We start from the raw sequence: 16901 nt of genomic DNA on the forward strand, positions 1-16901 counted from the left end.
AAGGGTTTTAGAAAAACCTTAAACCCCCACCCCCAATTTTTTTTTTTTTTTAATCTATCATCAGCTCACCCTTATGCCAACATAATTGTATTTTTTTAATAAACTGAATTATATTCTCCTTTATATTATCCCATTGTAACACTCACAGATATGCTCTCTGCTAAGAATATTCACATTTTTACAGTTTTAAGTTAACCAATTTGGGAAAAAGAGAAGAGAGAAAATACTTTTTTACTCCTTTACATGTAAATCCAATGGAGGAGTGCAGCACAAAGTGCAGTGTCCTTCTACTTTCAGTGGTGTTTTATTCAAAGTAAATGGTAGCGCAAGCCTAGTTGGTTTTTTCTAATGTATCTCATTTCAAAACATCGTGTTTTGCATAAATCTAGTCTGTCAAACAAGGTTTAAACTATACAAAATCTTGCCAATATATAAAAAAAAAAGCTCTGCCACACTGAAATATCATTCTCGTGATTCACAATTCAAACCTAATCAATTCAAAAGTTTTGAATTATGAATCTTTATATTTTATTTCAACTGTATATTTTCTGTTTTGACAGAAACTTGGGACTATTTTGTCAGTCTTTGCAAATTGTCAGCACTGTCTTGAGTAAACTTTACATTGAATTTGCTCATTTAGGCTTGCAAGATATTTGTTTTCAGTGCTTTTCATAATGTAACAAGGATCTACAGCAAAATAAAATATAGGAATAATAAGAGAATGACTTCTCTATGCTATCCTACAAGAAAATGCAGCATATCCTTGCATCTAAAGTACTGCGATGCAAATGTTATGCAATGTAAATGCAAATCTGAAGAGAAAACAGGCCTGAGGGTCTCAACATAGAAAAGTCAGAGCTCTGTGCTTCCACCAATCACTTGGCAAAACCAAGAAAAGAATAGTGTAAATGGCATTTTTAATCACAATAAATGTAGTAGTTAAGTACTTTTTTTGGGTTGTTTCCGCAGGAGACAAATTACACTTGCAGACTGCCAGACACGTTTTATGTTTCCTAAAAGATCAGGTATGTCTAGAACTCCTAATGCTTCAGATTCCATGGAATGGTTATTGCAACACTTCTAAAAGTGAAAAAACGACTGAATTAGTAAATGATGACAGAATCATCATTTTTGGTTAACGGTTCTTTTAATTGACAAATTACACAAAAAAAAAATGCTACTTGTTGAACTTGTGGATCATTTCAACATCACATAACAACATAATCAAGGGCTCGCCTTGAGACCCATTAAGAAAATATACTTATGATAGCTGCTCTGTCCTCTCACTTAAAACAAAAAGTTGGTCAATCTCAAGGCTTTAAGGTAAACAAAGTGGCTATTAAAAAGTTTCTCGAGGCGCGTATTAAAATGCATTATACAAACACATGTCAAATCAAGTAGCCTAGCAACTGCAAACAAATGATGCTGGACTTTTTATCAAAACTAACTTTGCTGGTCTAAGTTAATCCTTTCAATCACATTTAACACTAGTGGTGTGTTTTAGTGCATATTTGAAGTCAGTTCTCCTCAAGTTCACACAGATGAACGGGTCCAAATACGGTTTGCCTTCAATTTAAACAATATATTTTGTTTAATAATCTCTTTATTTATTTATTTTTTGTAAAAAAATTTAAAAGTGTGTTTGTACTATTTTTAACTTTAACGTATAAGTTAACGTATAACTTAGCATATGACTAGCAAATCTCGGTAGGCTAAATAACGAATGAATATAGCAAAATAAATAAACAAATAAATAAAATAAAACAAAAATCAACAGCATAAAGAACATAAGACGGTCTTACCAGGTCGATTCGCAGCATGTTTTAATTAAAGCTCCGAGTTCAAGTGCGTCTTCATCGGCTAAGCTAAACGTGAACTTTCCTCTAAGAGCAGTTTCAGACATCTGTGTCCAGCTAGAGCAACACGTCGTGCTGTTTTTACTTGGCATCAAAGCTTTCCCTCTAGAAGTCATCGTGAAGTGACCTATCCGCAAAGACTGAGTGTGTTTGAGTAACGAAGGACACTCCCGTGTTTGTTGAAATTAATGTTAAAGGAGACGCTCTGGCTATTTCTGTTTGGTGACCAGGTTCCACAAATGTAAATCTAGATTGATCACAGTTTATAATAACTTCCAATAATGAACGTATCTGAAAAACTGCCCCTCCCTGCTTACAAATGATATTAAAATTCAGTTACTATATTACATAGCCTAGTGCACTTTTTTTAGATTTACAGAAGTCAAACCGTTGGTTACGACAGCGAATCTCTTCCCCACCATTTCGGGACATGCATTTCAAACTGACTGTTATTTAAACTGATTTAATAAATGTAAAAGTATTTTCTTAAAAATGCATTTGTTCTATCCCTTTGATGTATGATTCAAGGAATATACCTCTTAAGGATATAGAATAGTGAGAGTCTTTTTCACCCAAATTACAATCATTCGTTGTTGTTGTTGTGTTACACAGACGTTGTTTCACTAGCTAAAAGTCCAATGTCCATAAAAGTACTAAATGATTAATATTAAACATTTACATTTGATGAAAACTTTAAACTTTAGATTGGGTACTGCAATAACATAGCCTATATGTGTGTGTGTGTATACACACACACACACACACACACACACACACACACACACACACACACACACACACACGCACACACACACACATATAGACACACAGGTGCTGGTCATATAATTAGAATATCATCAAAAAGTTGATTTATTTCACTAATTCCATTCAAAAAGTGAAATTTGTAAATTATATTCTTCCATTAGACACAGACTGATATATTTCAAATGTTTATTTCTTTTACCTTTGGTGATTATAACTGACAACTAAGGAAAATCACAAATTCAGTATCTCAGAAAATTAGAATATTAATTAAGACCAATACAAAGAAATAATTTGTAGAAAAGAACAGGGTTACCATGGTCCTTAAACCAGGTACTGGAAGCTTTGATACTGTGTGCAGGTGCCAAGTCCTGTTGGAAATTGAAATCTGATTTCCAAAAGGAAATGCAAAATTTACTTTCATCAGAGAATTTTACTTTGGACCACTCAGCAGCAGTCCAGTCCTTTTTGTCTTTAGACGCTTCTGACACTGTCTGTTGTTCAAGAGTGGCTTGACACAAGGAATGCGAAGCTGAAACCCATGTCTTACATACGTCTGTGCATAGTGGTTCTTGAAGCACTGAGTCCACTTTTTGTGAATCTCCTTCACATTTTTGAATGGGTTTTGTTTCACAATCCTCTCCAGGGTGCGGTTATCCCTATTGCTTGTACACTTTTTTTCTACCACATCTTTTCCTTCCCTTTGCCTCTCTATTAATGTGCTTGGACACAGAGCTATGTGAACAGCCAGCCTCTTTTGCACTGACCTTTTGTGTCTTGCCCTACTTGTGCAAGGTGTCAATGGTCATCTTCTGGACAACTGTCAGGTCAGCAGTCTTCCCCATGATGGTGTAGCCCACAGAACTAGACCATTTAAATACCTTTGCAGGTGTTTTTAATTAATTAGCTGACGAGAGTGTGCAGGTGTCTTCAAAATTGAACCTTTTCAAAATACACAAAATTTCTTGGATACTTAATTTGGGATTTTCCTTAGTTGTCAGTTATAATCATCAAAATTAAAATAAATAAACATTTGAAATAGATCAGTCTGTGTGTAATGAATGAATATAATATGTAAGTTTCATTTTTTGAATGGAATTATTGAAATAAATCAACTTTTTAATAGTATTCTAATTATATGACCATGTCAACGAATATATCATTATACGATATATAGTTGAATATTCAAATATTCTGTCTACAATAATTGTTAAAAAATTAAAAACACTATTAGAATATCCTAAAATGTTGCTTTGCTGACCATATTTATTTATCAACCAACGTGTTTTTTTTCCCCCCTGAGGCTACCATATTTCAGTCAGCTGTCCAATTACAGTGGAGGACGGGCGGGGCAAATACCTCACGACCAACTGTCTTATCTTGGATGTATTTGACGAAGAATAATGGACGAGTTAATATTAATATGAAAAATAATGCATGCAACATTTAGTACATGATGCATCTGCCATATTACTTCACCGGCTATTCAGTATCCCAGATAGCAAAAATCATCTGGGCCAATTGGAAGCTCTGACACTCGGGAGTGTCTTTTGACACAATGGGCAAATACCGGCATGGATCCGTTTTTTTTTCCGGATCTGGACCAGAACTAGGCCAGCTCTGGACCAGATGTGGATTCCTTTATATACTAGCCCATCATGCATCTAACCATCCAAGTGCACACTCAGCGTTAAGAGCTGTTCAGATTAAAACTGGCATTAAGTCAGTGTCATGGACGTACGATAGAGCAAGTTTAAATATATTTTCTAGTCTATATTTCCATGTTGTAATGCCACTGGTTTAGGTTTACTGATGCATTTACTGGGGCATCAGTTTACTGATAGGGATCGTGTCCAGTGTAGACAACATCACTAGGTTCCATTATGTTTTGTTGGATCATATCCGGTGTAGATCTGGTGCGAGTTTATTAATGGATTGTGTTATAGCCCTGCTTGTTTTTAATGTTTTTATTAAATATTTGTATTGAGTGCATTATCATATCATGGTATTATTAACTGTCATGCAAGCCACAAAAATAAAGTTTTGCGAGCCGCACAACGAGTAACACTGTTGCAGGTTGCTTTTTGGCGTCTTTGCTTGTGCTGCCCAGGCGGCAAGGAAGTCGACCGGAAGTTGAAGTCAGCCGCGTGCCACCATCTTGTAACAGAACTTCACCTATATTATAATTTTACATCTGAGGCGTTTAAAGACTCCATTTGTCCATTATTTATTTCTAAAGATACACGACAATGTATAAAGGGCTCCATTACCTTCTATGTTACATTATGGCCCCGTAGAAACAGTTTTTGTAAAAATAGGCAAACGATTGCGTCATAACCACTCAACTCTCTGTCGCACAGTAGAGAAATTACCGTACAGACAGGAGGAGAAGCTCGCAGGCAATTAACTTAATATGGCGTACTGGCGTTACATTTTAAAATACTATACAAAATAATTAATCAGAATACTTACTCCTGCTCACTCACGCCAAAGAACTCCCCACTCAAGCTCGCCGTCTCTGCAAGATTAACGATGGCAGTTTGCACGCACAGCTACTAGAAGATTTACATCAGACAGGTTGCTGACGTCATCAAGCTTAGTTTAAGTCTGCGCGTCAGAAACGGAAGTGATAAAAAACGCTAAAAATGGGCTTCACTTGTCTCAGTTGAGTTCCAATGGGGTAGCTGCATCCATTTCTTTTACTGTCTATGGTGCTGCCGCGGACTTGTTAATTTTGTGTAGGTCGAAACATCTCTCTCACTCGGCAGTAGAGCATGTGAGCAGGGCGGTAATATTTCCTAAGAAGCGCTGAGTGCCTTTATGAAGATTCCGCTCGCTCAACCCAGTCCATAATCTAAGCAGGGGCTAGCAGATGCTTTTATCCAAAGTGCCTTACAGTGCATTCAGGCTATCAATTTTTACCTATTATGTGTTCCCGGGGAATTGAACCACCAACATTGATAGTGCAATGCTCTACCACAGGGATCATCTAATCTGGCCCACGTGTGTTTTAATGAGCCTGTTTTGAATGTTCTATTTCACAACAATGGCAGCTATTTTCTCAGAAATGATGTGAAAAAAAATCAATTGATTGATTGATGATCAAATGATTGATGTGGTTTGGAATTGGTAAAAGTGCTGACAAATATGATGAGAATGTTGACTCGCCTAATAATTATGCATGCACTGTATATGGTTTTCCACATCATAAATGTTATCCATGGTAAGCATGTTTGATTTTCCTGAAATCTAGTAATTTTGTCCTGCTTTGTGTGTAACAAAGATAATGTTCATTGTGCTTACTGCCCATAGGTGTGAAGTACACTCACCTAAAGGATTATTAGGAACACCTGTTCAATTTCTCATTAATGCAATTATCTAATCAACCAATCACATGACAGTTGCTTCAGTGCATTTAGGGGTCTGGTCCTGGTCAAGACAATGACTACGTTTACATGCTGTTAAAATTCGGGTTATGGTCAGGTTAAGGTCACTATTTGGGTTTCTGAAACATTCGGGATAACCTGTTTACATGCGTGAGCAGAGAGAGTTACTCCTGTATACATGGAATGTGTAATCAGTCGCCAATATCCCGATGTAAACAGCGACACACGGTTAGCGTCTGGACGTAATACGCAATATGCGTCATTTCCGATTCTTCTTCCTGTATCCAAAGACTCAAAAGACCAAGATTCCTTGCGAATAGAACATGCGCAGAACACACATTTTGATGGGGATATGCCGAAACGCGCTTACAAGACCAAATATTCTGGTTAGAAAAGGGGTACCCCAGGTATAATATCCCAGTTTTTAAAAACCGGGATATGAGCATATCCGGGTTTTTGCCGGTGTTTACATGGCCGTGCGCGACCGGGTTATTGCTAATATCCCGGTTTTGAACGGGTTATTGGCTGCATGTAAACGTAGTCACTCTCCTGAACTTCAAACTGAATGTCAGAATGGGAAAGAAAGGTGATTTAAGCAATTTTGAGTGTGGCATGGTTGTTGGTGCCAGACGGACCGGTCTGAGTATTTCACAATCTGCTCCTTTACTGGGATTTTCATGCACAACCATTTCTTGGGTTTACAAAGAATGGTGTGAAAAGGGAAAAACATCCAGTATGCGGCAGTCTTGTGTAAGGGAAACAGGTCATTTTAGCTCAAAGGGGATCATTTAAGATTTTAAAGGGAATTTGAACAGAATCACTGTTTCACGGCTGATCACTGAGACACCCTTCGATTCACTGAATGAGTCATTTAACATCAAATCTGCACTAGATATTAATATCCAAACTATAGTGAAAACAATATTAATTAGCACAGTAACAAGATCCGCAGTTTAAGACATTAACTTGTAAGCACAAAACACAAGATACTTCTCTTTTCAATACGAATAAGGCTTTATTAGATGAATCTAAGACATATAAACTAATCTAACGCATAAACACATGCACTCACACATTCATACAAGTTGCAGGAAGATAGAAAGTTAGGGAAGAATGAGTTTAAGAGAACGAAAATGTGGAATCCCAAGTAATACGTGAAATTGCATAGACATCAACAGCCATCAATCACTTTATTAACCCTTGCATTGAGTTCCTCATTGAGGTTAACATTATATTAGATACACCAGTACAAATGTCTGGAGAAGTTACTTGCCACTCCTGTGTAAAGGGGTTCCCTTAGTTGTCATTGAAAGGGGGGTTCCCGATGTTGTTGATTGGCAGGAAGTTCAGTAGTTGCTGACGTCTTGGGAAGCCCGTGGTTGGGCGTTGGCTGAAGACGCGGAGTAGTGGGCTGGTTGAAGTTGAACAGGCACTCGAGGTCAGACTCGGAGACACAGCGTTACTAAACTTAACTCAGAACACGAAACTCTCAACGGAAAAGAAAAGAAACTAAACTAAAAGAACAGAAGTAAAGTTTGATGAGACTAGGTGGTGTTTCTTCTCATCGTCGCTAAGTAGCAGCAGGCGTACAGGCCGAAGCATGTTGGAACCGCGTTTAAAGAATGCTTAAAGGGATGACTAAAAGCATGACTAAAAAGCAAACGCTAAAAGCAGAATTTGATGGTGTCCTGAGTATTTAAACTGGCCCTTTGGCCACACCTCAGATGTTGTCTTGACCAATCAGATATTGTCTTGGCTCGGGGGTATCATGAATCAAATGTTATCTTATCAAGCACATGGTCCGAATTTTCCTGCTCTTGCAGGGTATAATTTTGGACTTGATTCCTATAACAAGAATATGATACATTTGACCAATAACTGATGGTCAGGACTGTTTCAAGCTAACAGATTGAAACACAAACATACTAAACATGAATATGAATCCTTAAGCTATCCAATAGTTATTAAAAGACATACACAATAAGTGATTATAAACATGATAGTCAAATGTGTGGGTTACGTATAAATGAATATGGAGTGAAGCGATGGACTGATATTCATTTATAAGTCTTTTTGAGTTCATTAAAAGACCGTTCTTGTGCCATTGTCTGACAAAAGATGTTCTGTGGAGACCAGAGGTTAAAAGGTCCCCTTAGGAATTTCAGTCTGGTTCTGCTAGGTGGGGGGAAGTCAATCCAAGGATCTTGTTTATTACTCTCATGGGTTTACATGTGCTGGCCGGCGTTGCATCTTGATTACTTGCCCCAAATTTGACAATCTCTTCTCCGAATTGAAATTGTCAATAATCGTTCTAATGGTGTTCTAATGGTGTTAATTAGAAGCTGTTCTGTGAAAAAGTTGGTTTGTTGGTTATCTTGCTTCTGCTTGTGTCACTAGGAATGATTTACAAACCTACTGTTGCCTTTCTGAGGAATTCGGCTTGTGTTTCAACCACAGTCCTGATCGACTCTTTAATTTGTCTGGTTCGGGTCTGATACGCTACACCTGTGGGCAAAAATGCCTTGTTGATGCTAGAGGTCAGAGGAGAATGGGCCGACTGATTCAAGCTGATAGAAGAGCAACTTTGACTGAAATAACCACTCATTACAAACGAGGTATGCAGCAAAGCATTTGCGAAGCCACAACATGCACAACCTTGAGGCGGATGGGCTACAACAGCAGAAGACCCCACCGGGTACCACTCATCTCCACTACAATTAGGAAAAAGAGGCTACAACTTGCTCACCAAAATTGGACAGTAGAAGACTGGAAAAATGTTGCCTGGTCTGATGAGTCTCGATTTCTGTTGAGACATTCACATGGTAGAGTCAGAATTTGGCGTAAACAGAATGAGAACATGGACCATCGTGCTTTGTTAGCACTGTGCAGGCTGGTGGTGGTGGTGTAATGGTGTGGGAGATGTTTTCTCTGCACATTTTAGGCCCCTTAGTGCAAATGGGGTACCTGAGCATTGTTTCTGACCATGTCCATCCCTTTATGAACACCATGTACCCATCCTCTGATGGCTACTTCCAGCAGGAATATGCACCATGTCACAAAGCTTGAATCATTTCAAATTGGTTTCTTGAACATGACAATGAGTTCACTGTACTAAAATGGGCTCCACAGTCACCAGATCTCAACCCAATAGAGCATCTTTGGGATGTGGTGGAATGGGAGCTTCATGCCCTGGATGTGCATCCCACAATTCTCCATCAACTGCAAGATGCTATCCTATCAATATGGGCCAACATTTCTAAAGAATGCGTTCAGCACCTTGTTGAATCAATGCCACGTAGAATTAAGGCAGTTCTGAAGGCGAAAGGGGGTCAAACAAAGTATTAGTATGGTGTTCCTAATAATCCTTTGGTGAGTGTATAATAACTGATTATTTTAGGAAATTTTAACCATGGGAAAGGTGCCACCTTTTTTATAGAGTAAAAAATACACATCTAATTGCATATTACACAGATATGTTATGAATGCATTTGTTTCATTTTGTATTAGAAAGCAAATTAGTGCACATGATATCGTCACACATACACTTCCTTAAATAAACCACTTGAGATGAAAAATAGTTTGTGCCAAAATGACACAGACTTATTATAGCATAGCTACAGGACTATGACTCATAACAGGTATATTGTTCAGCATGCCGAGTGTGAAGTTATTTGAAGGAGAATTTCTTCAGAAAGCTGAAAGACACAATCGCTCCTAACAAACAGTATGTTTTGAACAGCACTATCTGTAACATTATCAGACACTCAATATTATCAGTACTCATATATACATTTTGGCAAACAATATATACATTTATTCAAATAGCTTTAATAACTCAACCTCCACTAAACACTTAAAATAAAAAAGGGACTCACCTTACTATTTGACCGTCCTGGCTCTCAGGTGGAACCTGAAATTGAAACGGACCGTTGTATAGTGTTGCTGGACAATTTCTCAATAAATTTACTCAATTAACATGGAGCATACTGTTAGCAGAAATAAAAGCATCTTTTGGCTAAAATTTTATAAATAATAATAATAATAAAACATACCAAATACATGTCTGTCTCTTCAGTGCCCCTCTCTGTATCTATCATTCAGGATGAACCTGAGAGCATTCTGTCTGCTTAATAAGGGGACTGGACTGGTCAAAAATATGAACACATTACTATTTTTAAAGAGCCACACAGATGGGAAATAAAAAATTACCTGTATTACAGTGTTGATGTAGCTGTCCATCAGTGTAAACAATGTGCAAAGTAATTAAACCAAAAAGTACACAATTTATAAAGTTATTGGCTTCTAAAGTAAGGAGTCGACTCTGAATCTCTGAAACGAGTCGTTATAGATTTCAAATCTTTTGCCCATCTCTATGTACGTCACTAGTAACACTTTGCATAATAATCTCCGCCTACCGTGTTGGGAGAAACGGAACTCTGACCTGTCCCACCCTCACACACAGACGCTCTGTTTGGTGTGATAGCATCATGTCGAGGAGACCCGTTTGTTTTATTTTCACTGCCAAAGAATGAAGATCAGAAGAACCAATGGCTAAAATTCATTTTTACCACAATACCAGAGCAGTACAACAAATCCCTTTTCACTGATGACTGCTTTTCTAATCTCGGTGAATACAAGGCGGGATTTTCAAAGCGTTTGGCCATAAAAGAGGGTTCATTACCAACTTTATTTAGACCAACAAGCATCTCCGAATCACAACGCGAAGTATGATTATGAAGTTATGTGTTTGTTTTCTCCCGAGCGTCTTATCAGTATGTGTGCTGTCTGCAGCCTGTCTGCGCTGATCTTCATGTACAAACACGTCATTAAAATGAAGTGTAACTCCGTGAATACTCAACGAAGAGACATGAGAGAGATATCTATAGAAAGCTTGACATGTCTACTTTAAAACTAAACAAGTGCCTAAAACAGTTATTCTGTGATAAAGTAATCCATATGAAAACAACGCGATGTCCGTTTTTCACATCTCCCTTTGTTATATCTAATGTGACCACGCCCCCGCGCTGAACGCGCTATTCAGATTCAAACTGAAGCACGCGGCTTGAATACACCCACACAGAAGAAAAAGCAGCGAGACTGTTCAAGTTTTTTATTTTACTGTTTGTTTAGCGATGAGAGGAATAAGACATAATACCCCCTAAAAAGATGCTAATGCATTGTTTACCATGAAGTTGTGTGCGGAACAACCAATCAAAACTGACTATGTTAGTTGACCAATCAGAACACAGTATGCTACCAAAAGGTGGGGTTTAAGGAAACTGAATCTTTTGAACAGCTTTGCGTGAACCGTTTGGGGATCTCTGAGAATTGAGGTAATTTTAAAATGATATTTAAAATGATGTTCTTTTGAACTTTATGTTCATCAAATAATCATAAAAATGTTTCCAGAAAATGTTAAGCAGCAAAAACTTTTTTATTTTATTTTAATAAGAACCATTATCAATAACTGAGAACCAAAATAAAATCCAGCACTAAATCTGCATGTTAGAATAATTTCTGAAGGATCATGCTCTGAAGACTGCAGTAATGATGCTGAAAATTTACAGGAAGAAACTACATCTTAATATATATTCAAACAGAAAATGGTTATTTAACAGTGTAATAATATTTCACAACACAATATTACTTTTAACTTTATAGTTGATCAAATAAATGCATGCAGCCTTAAGGGATTAGTTCACTTCTAAATTAATTTACTCAAAAAACTCACATCTCATTTTTTTGATTAGATTCAACTTTATTGTCATTATGCAGAGTACAAGTACAGAGCTAATGAAATGCAGTTAGCATCTAACCAGAAGTGCAAGAATATAGTGTTTTATATACATAAAAGTGCAGAGTAAGTAAAGCTATGATATACAGAATGTACAGTGGAGTTGCTATATACAGTATTGAGCAGAGTATATACAGATTATAAATATGAATGCAATGTAGATATTGTATGTACATTATGAACAGAGCAATGAAGGATTATATATACATTATGAATAGCAGGAACGTGAGAACAGTGGTAATAAATACAGTTGAATGAGTGTGCAAAGTATTGTTGAACAATCTATTATATGCAAAATAACAGTAGTGCAATGATTTTTTGTAGAAATAGTCTACTGTGCTTGTACAGTAACCACTTAGACAGTTTATAGTGTAATGGATTTAACCATGTGCAGTCTGTGCAAAATATGAGTAGTGCAATACATGTATGTAAAGTACTGTGACCAGTGCAGTAAAAGAGCAGGTGCAGGTTAGATAGGTGGTGCGGCATTCAGAAGTGTCACAGCCTCAGGAAAGAAGCTCTTCCTGAGCCTACTAGTTCGAGAGCGTAGGCTTCTGTAACGCCTGCCGGATGGAAGGAGGGTGAAAAGTCCATGGTTAGGGTGAGAGGCATCCTTGATGATGTTTCTTGCCCTGCCCAGACAGCGCCTGTGATAAATGTTCTCGATGGATGTTAACTGGGTGCCGGTGATCCGTTGAGCAGTTTTCACCACCCGCTGGAGTGCTTTGCGGTCAGATGCGGAGCAATTGCTGTACCACACTGAGATGCAGTTTGTAAGTATGCTCTCAATGGTACAGCGGTAGAATTCAGCAAGGATCCTGGGACTGAGGTGAACTTTTTTAAGGCTCCGTAAGAAATAAAGGCGCTGCTGAGCCTTTTTGACCAGGGTGGAGGTGTTTAGGGACCAGGTGAGGTCATCTGAGATGTTGATGCCAAGGAACTTGAAACTTGACACACGCTCCACTACAGCTCCGTTGATGTAGATGGGTGTGTGTGCATGATTCCTAGTCCGCCTGAAGTCCACAATGATCTCCTTTGTCTTCTGGGTGTTTAGTTCCAGGTTGTTGGTGGCACACCACACAGCCAGGTGCTGCACCTCATCCCTGTAGGCTGACTCGTCGTCATCCTTGATCAGACCTACCACCGTGGTGTCATCTGCAAATTTGACTATGGTGTTGGAGCCATAAACAGGAACACAGTCATGGGTGAATAGGGAGTACAGGAGAGGGCTCAGTACGCAGCCTTGTGGCACTCCAGTGTTCAGGGTGATGATGGAGGAGGAGAGGTTATCTAACTTAACAGACTGAGGTCTGTTAGTCAGAAAATCTAGAATCCAGTTGCAGATGGGTGTGCTGATTCCAAGATGGCTGAGCTTGGAGATCAGCTTGGAGGGGATTACCGTATTAAATGCAGAACTGAAGTCTATGAACAGCATTCTCACATGTGTGTTCTGACTGTCCAGGTGGGTGAGGGCAGAGTGAAGTGCCGTTGAGATGGCGTCCTCTGTTGACCTATTGTTGCGATAGGCAAATTGGAATGGGTCTAATGTAGCAGGGAGACAGGCTTTTAAGTGGGATGCGACCAGTTTCTCAAAGCACTTGGCAATGATGGGGGTGAGTGCAACAGGACGGAAGTCGTTAGGGACCGATGCAGTGGAGTGCTTCGGTACCGGCACGATGGTGGAGGTTTTGAAGCAAGTGGGGACAGTTGCTTGGGCCAGGGACAGATTGAAAATGTCCGTGAAGACCTCAGCCAGCTGCTCTGCACAGGCTTTAAGCACACGACCAGGTATTCCGTCAGGGCCAGCTGCTTTCCGTCCATTCACTTTACGCAAAGTGGAGTAAACATCTGATGTGGAGAGTGTGAGAGGCAGTTCACTGGGTTGATGCTCAGTTTTGAGTGAGATCTCCTTATTATTTTTATCAAAACGAGCATAAAAGTGATTGAGCTCGTCTGGGAGGGAGGCAGAGCTGGAGGGGGGCACAGAGTTAGGTAGTTTGTAATCTGTGATAGATTGTATGCCTTGCCACATACGCCGGGGGTCTGAAGAATTGAAGTGTTCTTCAATCCTCTGTTTATGTTTGAGTTTGGCCTGGCAGATACCCTTCCTCAGGTTGGCTCTGGCTGAGCTGTAAGCCTCCTGGTCACCAGACTTGAAGGCTGCATCTCTTGCTCTGAGCAGAAGGCGAACCTCTCTGTTCATCCAGGGCTTCTGATTAGGGAAAATTTTTATTTTTTTGTGTGTGGTCACTCTACTCACACATGTGTTGATGTGCTCCAGGACAGAGTTGGTGTAATTGTCAATGTTGATCCGGGAGTTTGTGGTGGCCTGGGCAGCAAACTCACTCCAGTCTGTGTGCTGGAACTGATGTTGAAGAGTGGAGTCTGCACCTTCCAGCCAGATTTTAACAGTCCTTATTGTAGGTTTCACACTTTTGATAACCGGGGTATACTTGGGGAGCAGGAACAAAGAGAGGTGGTCAGACTGACCCAGATGGGGGAGGGGTGTGACTTTGTAGGCATCAGTCACATTAGTATAAACATGGTCCAGTGTTTTATGTCCCCTTGTAGTGCAGGAGACATTTTGGTGAAATTTGGGGAGAACAGATCTTAAAGTGCAGTGATTGAAGTCCCCAGCAACAATAAAGGCACCATCCGGGTGCAGGGTTTGTAGTTTGCTAATAGCAGCACAGAGTTCTTTCATAGCCACGTTAGCATTAGCGTCCGGAGGTACATAAACTGCAGCTGCAACAATGCAAGTAAACTCACGTGGTAGATAGAATGGCCTGCACTTGATAATCAGGAACTCCAGATCAGCAGAGCAGTGGGTATCAACAATGACAGAGTCTTTACACCATGATTTGTTAACATAAATGCAAACTCCACCACCTTTGTTTTTACCAGAGGTTGCTGCTACTCTGTCAGCCCTGAAGAAAGAGCGTCCATCCAAATGCACCACGCTGCTTGGGACATTGTTGCAGAGCCATGTTTCAGTGAAAAACATAACATTACAGTCCATAAGCCATTTTTGTGTGAGGGTCCAGATCTTTAGTTCGTCCATCTTGTTCATCAGAGACCGTACATTGGCAAGGAAGATGCTGGGCAGAGCTGGTCGATGTGGGTTTAGCCTTAGCTTAGCACGCAGCCCACCACGCTTTCCCCGTCTTTGTTTACGGTCTCGACGCCGACGCCGAGAACTTCCGGTCGGTACGAGTGATCCGCTTGTCCGCGGTGATCTCAGTAGCTCCGGCGGGAGTTCGCTGAAGTCAAAAGGATGATCTAAAACTATGTTGGAACACTGTTTGTTGATGTCCAAAAGTGACTGTTTAGTATAGATGTAGTTCGCATAACTTAATCGCGCGAACACGAATGAAATAACCAGGTAGATTAACACTAATTTCCGAAATCTGGTAAGACGCTGAGCCTCGCGATGTGGTCGCGCCTCCAACTTCAAAATCGCCCTACATCGCTGCAAAAGTACTGACCCAGCGTTCACAAAGTGAACATGCAAAGTTCAAAAGCCCTTTACAAAAACTGTAAAACAGAAATGTAGCACGATTTAAAACGATTTTGAAGTTGGAGAAGAAAATGAAATTAAAAAAAAATTGACAATCCCTAACTGTCATGAACCAGAATGCACAGAGTTAGACAAGGCAAGAATTTGAGGTTAAAAATTATATAAACAATTTTTTTTAATGACAAACTTTTCACTAGATAAGACCCTTCTTCCTCGGCTGTGATCGTGTAGATCCCTTTCAAACTGCACCGAAGCTGCAATTTGGACCTTCCACCCAGTGAACCCCACTGAAGTCCACTATATAGAGAAAAACCCTGGAATGTTTTCCTCAGAAATAAGGACATTTTAATTCCAGAGTGAACTAATCGTTTAGGAGTTAAGACTTAAATGTTAACATTGCTACCTCACTATAATTACCATGCAGCAATCTTAAACAATAAAAACTAATAGATCTAGTTAAAATAAAGTTTAAATTAAGTAAGTAAAAAATGTGTTAATGTAAATTATGTATAATTTCTCTCTGATAACATAGGCCTTAGTGTTCGCCATCTTTACAGTCTGACACAGATCTACGGATCAATAAAAACACCAAACCTTTAAGTTATCAAGTACACAGCATAATAAGAAATTAATTTATTAATATACTAGAGAATAGTTTGATCGCACAGTGTGACATACCTTGGTGAGGTTTTTGAGGATAACAGATGACTCCGAGCAGGATCTGTTTTCAAACCGGCAAATCCACGTTACAGTCCATTTCAGTGGTGTAACACGGATCCAGCCCGGGCTCGGTTTCAGTGGGTGGGAACTAGAGTCGCAGAGTAGACCTTTTTTTATTTTATTAATTTTTTTTTTTTTTTTTTTTGCTGGAGTCCAGAACATAAGACATCAAGATGGTCAAGACAGATACAGACTGCTCACTGTTATCAGACAGAAAAACCCCTCCTTATCACTTGCAGGCGTTCACAGCTAACGTTAGAAGAGCGCCTGGTGTTTTCAGCTGACTAAAAATGCCTTGGTTCGCACATTCAGTTGCTACAAATGGGTGCACTCGCTTAAGATAAAAATAAGTTGAATGGGCCTGGTGGATGGATGTGTGTGGAAATGACTGCGTTCAGACCCTGATATCCTTGTGTAAACAAGCTTGTCCCCACCTGGCCCTACTAAATTTGGAATCACACCATACCAAGCATTTAGCAGGGGCGCAACTGTGGTCTAACAGGTGGGGGGATCAAAACAGTGCTGGGAAATAGTCTGTACAGACCCATACTCTGGATCTGCACAAACACACTGTGGGCAGCCATACTGCTGTGGTTCCTGGGAATCGTTTCAGCTTTGGTTGCTCAAGGGTCTCACCTCAGTCTTGGGGTGAAAGAGAGTGCTGGTTATTCACTCCCTCCCCCCATGACCATTCCTGCCAGCACAGAGACTCAAACCCACAACCTTTGGGGTCTAAATCCATTTTTTTTTTTTTTTTTTTTTTTATTGGTTTGTTGACTAACAAAATAACATATTATGTAGCCTTTTTTCACTACATTTCAGCCTTTAAATATTTTTTTAGAGTATAGAAGAGAACTGAATGTAAC

The 16901-nt window shown here is 39.4% G+C and overlaps 1 protein-coding gene across 1 annotated transcript in view; it reads right to left on the reverse strand.

The window, feature by feature from the left end:
• Positions 1 to 16212, reverse strand: part of LOC128025948 (DCN1-like protein 1) — a 33863-nt gene extending 17651 nt beyond the window's left edge. Inside the window, exons 1-2 of the mRNA XM_052612591.1 lie at positions 15994 to 16212; positions 8751 to 8807 (exon numbers count right to left, since the gene is read on the reverse strand). Of these exons, the coding sequence (XP_052468551.1) occupies positions 8751 to 8807; positions 15994 to 16197 (261 nt within the window). The 5' untranslated portion in view covers positions 16198 to 16212. The remainder of the gene's footprint in view (positions 1 to 8750; positions 8808 to 15993) is intronic.
• Between the last annotated feature and the right edge of the window lie 689 nt (positions 16213 to 16901).

The sequence above is a fragment of the Carassius gibelio genome, chromosome A2 (assembly GCF_023724105.1).
Source record: "Carassius gibelio isolate Cgi1373 ecotype wild population from Czech Republic chromosome A2, carGib1.2-hapl.c, whole genome shotgun sequence".
Classification (NCBI taxonomy): domain Eukaryota; kingdom Metazoa; phylum Chordata; class Actinopteri; order Cypriniformes; family Cyprinidae; genus Carassius; species Carassius gibelio.